This window comes from Cherax quadricarinatus, chromosome 28 (assembly GCF_038502225.1).
Source record: "Cherax quadricarinatus isolate ZL_2023a chromosome 28, ASM3850222v1, whole genome shotgun sequence".
Taxonomy (NCBI): Eukaryota; Metazoa; Arthropoda; class Malacostraca; order Decapoda; family Parastacidae; genus Cherax; species Cherax quadricarinatus.
This window is the reverse complement of record NC_091319.1, coordinates 2,956,284-2,961,569: the sequence shown is the minus strand read 5'-3', so window position 1 is coordinate 2,961,569 and position 5,286 is coordinate 2,956,284. Positions and strand designations below refer to the sequence as shown.

Here is a 5,286-nt window from a genome sequence, read left to right as displayed (position 1 = left end):
GAACTGGACAAGATTCCAATGCTCTATTTATTCATGTAAGAGAGTTTAACCATCCAATTGATTTTCAAAAAGTTGAGAAAGTAGTATCAAGCAAGTCCATGGTCGACAGGAATATAATTGAATCTTGTTTCATAAAAAGCAGTTTTGACAATAATATGAATATTTCCTTTGGTTTATATAAATTAGATCCATTTATAATTAATAGAATTTGGGAAGAATTTAATAATACACTGGACAAATAATTTTTAAATTTTCTTGGGTAGAATAGTTTGTGGGGTGAGCTGTGCAAAGGACCTATCCAAGTTGGGTCAGCGCGCGTCAGGTGTTTAACCGTTGTGGGATCTGATAGTGAGGTGTTGGCCAGACCCCTTATATAGCTTTCTTGGATGCTTTACTTTCATAGTTCCTTGATAATGTGAGTAGTCACGAAAGCGCTTGAAATTTCTCTATTCTTTCAGAGTGGTTGTTTTGCATATATATATATATATATATATATATATATATATATATATATATATATATATATATATATATATATATATATATATATATATATATATATATACATGTGTGTGTGTGTGTATGTAGAGAGAGAGAAAGAGAGAGTAAGAGACAGAGAGAGATAATAATACACAATATTTAAGCAAAGATATATTTTGATTTGGGGAACAAATTTTAACTACAATATTTCCCTTCAATATTAAAGGCGAAAACAAAATTAATTAAAAGAACTTACACGTGACTGAACTTTTAAGTTCCGTTTAAGGTTAAATGGCGCTTCAAAAATAAATATAAAAAATATCAAAGTTGTCATCAAGTTTTTTTATTTTTTTTAAAAGCAGTTCGACCAATTAAACTTTTATGACACGCTCAAAGTAATTTAAAAAAAAAATTCATGGAGGAATTAAGAATCTCAAGGAATTTAAATTGAGGTTTTTATTTTGGAACTTGCTTAATGATGATAAATTTAGTGACAATGATGATGATGACATGACCGAATTATTATTATTATTATTATTATTATTATTATTATTATTATTATTATTATTATTATTATTTTGTGATAATGACGACCAGAAAAATGATGATTAAGGGACAAGTCTTACTTAATAAAATAGAATAGAATAGTAAAGAATAGAATAGTATAGTATAGTATGTCGATGATAGTATATGGATACAAAAATGGCGATAATTTCAATCTCCTTTTACCAAAAATATATAATTTTTTCACAAAAAATGCTAACCCATATAGCGTGTGTGTGTGTAATCAAGGACAAGTGATCAATAAACGGAAGACAAGCCACATGGGGGTGAAATATCAGTTCAAGGCCTTTCGTGCTGTTTCGCGTGCTTCCTCAGGAGCCCTGGAGTTCCCCTTTGAGAAATAACTTAAACTCTGTTGCTGAGATTAAGACACATGTGCAACATCTGGGTATCTTTATTGTAGACGTTTCGCCATCCAGTGGCTTTATCAATAAAGCCACTGGATGGCGAAACGTCTACAATAAAGATACCCAGATGTTGCACATGTGTCTTAATCTCATCTTGTCGGTATTGTATACCATTCGTACACAAACTCTGTTGCTACTACAAGTAATGAAGAGAGTCGCAAGATATCATTGCAATGCAAACTTCCCTACTCAAGATATACTAGATCTTGTCCTTTCACTTTCACTAGATAAATGAACAACGTGCATAGCCAAGCACATGAACATCAGGATTGGCAGATGAAATCTTGTAAAATCAATACTTTTATTAATACCATTTAAAAGTTAGGAAAACAAAAGATTCCTGTACTTAGAGAAAATGAAATACAATAGAGGAATACTGGGTAATGTTGCTGTAGTTGCAGTGATGTAAAGCTACGGTAGAACGAAGATGAAATGTGGTTATTACGTAGTGACGGTTTTCTGATTAGATGGTGCAGAAAACTCATGAACATTCTTCCAAGTTGACTGTCCTTCCTAGTGCAGAGCTCTATTATAAAGCCATAGAGTTCTGTTGCACACTTCAGCCTCTCCAGTCCTGGACTGCAGGTTAGGGGGTTTACTGATGGCAAACTTCCCTCAACAGGAAATCCTTCCTCTCCGACACACTGCTCGTTCTAACAACAGAACCCTGCACTTCTAGACGAGTGGGTACGAGGCTTGAGTGGCGATGCCACAGTTGTTATTCTTGTTGCGAGACATCTGTATGTATCCCTGGGTGCCCCAGGTCTTTCCCCATGAATTCTTGACCAGATAGAAGTCGCCCCCGTCGGAAGTGCCGTAGCCAATAGCCAGTACCCCGTGGTCAAGGAAAGTCGTCGAGCAGTTGGGCTCAAAGTATACACCTGAGGGTAATTTGTCAGGGGTTTAACACATGGGTTATTATCAACAACGGTTATAAGTATACATACTAACAATTTTGCTAAGACAAATAACGTTATTTTAAATTTACAAGCCAGAGTCTGTGTGTAAATGAGTAAGTGTGAGTGTGCGTGTGTACTAACCATTATCATAGAACTGGAAGCTCTGGTGTGAGGCATCAATGCCCACAGAGATGGGACCCACAGCAATCACTGCTGAGAGAAGAGCTGTCTCGTTGCCCTCCGGGATGTCCACGTAACCTGCGCATGTGGCTCCCACGTTGTCCGCGCTAAAGCGGCACTTTCCATCCTGCCGAATATAAACCCATAAGCTCAGATACCGTGCCTTCAACCCTGCAAACAACTTTCAACAAGCCCAGTTTACAACGACCCACATATAGAAAATGAAAACTTGGCGGCAAAGTTTCAATTATTTCTGTACTATTATGCAGTCATGAAGGAACCGAAACGTTGTCAGAGTTTTAGAACTTAGTTGTAAAAACGTTGTTATGAAGTGTTCAGGTCACGGCACTGTGATTTTAATTCAGCTAAACCACATACCACAAGAAAGTCAGCGCCTCGTATGAGAGATGGGCTTGGAAGGACCTACCTCAGCTTCGTAAGGATAAGAATCTTCTGTATCGATGCCGTCATTATCCTGGATGTACTGGAAGGCGAGGTCCATGAGTCCTCCAGCACAACCTTCGTTTCCGTAATCGTTAGAGCAATCGACGAGGTTCTGCTCGGAGAGGCTGACCAGCTGTCCAGTCTTGAGGAAGTGCTGACCCTCCAGAGATCCTGTCTGTACCAACACCAACAACAAATTAGTTATCACGTGTTAACCAAACTCTTAAAATAATTAATATTTTTTTCCATTAAGTCACTACCATTAGAAAATTATAAGTATTAATCTAGTTTAAAATGTCGGTCTTGTCCAACCCAGCAACATGAGTTAATGAAGAAAACGTCCACTCATATTTCTTACCATAAGAGAATGGTCATCACGATCCATTTTTAACCTATTGGTATATCCCACTAGGCATCGTTCATCCTACCTTAAAAATTCAGGTCCAGCTAACCAGTTTCTCCCCGAAATCTCGTCCTGTATACAATAACAATCACACTCCAACAGCACATCAAATCCTTTAATCCCCCCTCACTCCCTTAAAAATAAAATCATTCTTCTCCACTCCCTTGTAATATGCTCACACATGCCTCCTGCATGTCCCAGCCCTTCCTCACATGTCCCAGATATATGCACCCTCTTTATCAACATGTCTCCCCCCCCTCTCTTCTTTTCTACATTACAAAACTCTCTCAAAAGCTTCTTTTTCATTCTTTAATTCTGTTCATAATATTCCCACAATATTCAGCCTCCTTCTTTGAATTACATAAGAAGTCTACTTCTTATTTATCACATAAGATAATTTTGATACGTGTTACTTTTCGTGTCTAGTAACAAACTTCTTGCCATATATCTTTCAATACTTCTGCTACTTTCTTTCTCTCGTCAATTTTGTGTTTCGCCTAGTTCATTTTTCCGTTCTCCGACACATATATTCTCCAGTATTTAAATACATTTTTCCATTATATTTTTGCTTTCCAGTTTGACCTCCGGTCTTTCATTCTCTACGCTTTTAAACATTTCCATTAGTTTGCTCTTTTATCTTTAACTCGATATCTTCCTTGCACCCAGCATTCTGAACCCTTTCACCACTTTCTGCAAGTTCTCTTCTGAATCTACCGAAAGCAATGTGCAGTCTGCAAAGAGCAATTTTGTCCCCATTATTAATATTATTATTTAATATCAAACCTATCTTAAATATAAAAGCATCCCGGTATATAATAATACTGCACAACATTATACATCCATGAACCATACCACGGCTAGGGACTGAACTCGTGGCGACTCACTCGCCACGAGTTCAATTCCCACCCGTGGTATGGTTTGTTTGCAATCGTGTCATTACGATTTCGTGAGTCATTATACATCCATTTAAAATGAAAAATATTAATCTGTCCTCCTACACACCCTAACTTAACGTGACCTAACCTAACCTAACCTAACCTATCCTAACCTAACCTAACCTATCCTAACCCGAGTCTCTTAAAAAAAATTACGCTGTACAACAGTCTACAACTTACTACTTATTCCATGCAATTACAACACTATACACGCTACTTCAAGATGCATCCTACCGCACGTCTTAACTCCTTTCATTTATCTAAGGGTATGTGCTAGAATCAAAATTGAACATTAAAATGGTATAAAATACCGACAGGTTGTTAGGTATGACACATATGCAACAGTTAGGTATCTTTATTGTGAAACGTTTCGCCTATTGTGTAGGCGAAACGTTTCACAATAAAGATACCTAACTGTTGCATATGTGTCATACCTAACAACCTGTCGGTGTTTTGTACCATTTTGGTGTTCAATCTGTCAGACGCTGCAACACGGGGGTGTCTTGGTGCGGACCTGCAATCAACTTCGACCACTGCCACTGGTGAGAGGGGCTGGATTTGAGAGGGACCTCTCAACATCTGAGTTCTTACCTCTCCTACGTCTCACCTCTTGGCGCTATAAAAGCTCCATCCTGTCACTTCTTCTCCATATTGTTTCATACTATGGAACAATGCTCTTCTCCAGACTGAGGGACTGACCACCTCAAAACTTTAAGGGTGATGGACTGATTACATCGTCTTCAAGTATCTTCTGCTTCTATCAACCTTTCCTGTACTTGACTGAAGAAGCCTATTGTGTAGGCGAAACGTTTCACAATAAAGATACCTAACTGTTGCATATGTGTCATACCTAACAGAATCAAAATTCTTGATGTAAACAGTTTTTCTTTCACCTACATTGTACGCACCATAGACACAACTCATCCCGGGTAACATATCCCTTCCCGAGCATACATACACCACATGCCTAATAC

The 5,286-nt window shown here is 37.8% G+C and overlaps 1 protein-coding gene across 1 annotated transcript in view; it reads right to left on the bottom strand.

Moving 5' to 3' along the window:
• Positions 1–1,735: 1,735 nt before the first annotated feature.
• Positions 1,736–5,286, bottom strand: part of LOC128693223 (digestive cysteine proteinase 3) — a 6,230-nt gene continuing 2,679 nt past the window's right edge. Inside the window, exons 5-7 of the mRNA XM_053782731.1 lie at positions 2,958–3,149; positions 2,492–2,657; positions 1,736–2,332 (exon numbers count right to left, since the gene is read on the bottom strand). Coding sequence (XP_053638706.1) covers positions 2,127–2,332; positions 2,492–2,657; positions 2,958–3,149 — 564 coding nt within the window. The 3' untranslated portion in view covers positions 1,736–2,126. The remainder of the gene's footprint in view (positions 2,333–2,491; positions 2,658–2,957; positions 3,150–5,286) is intronic.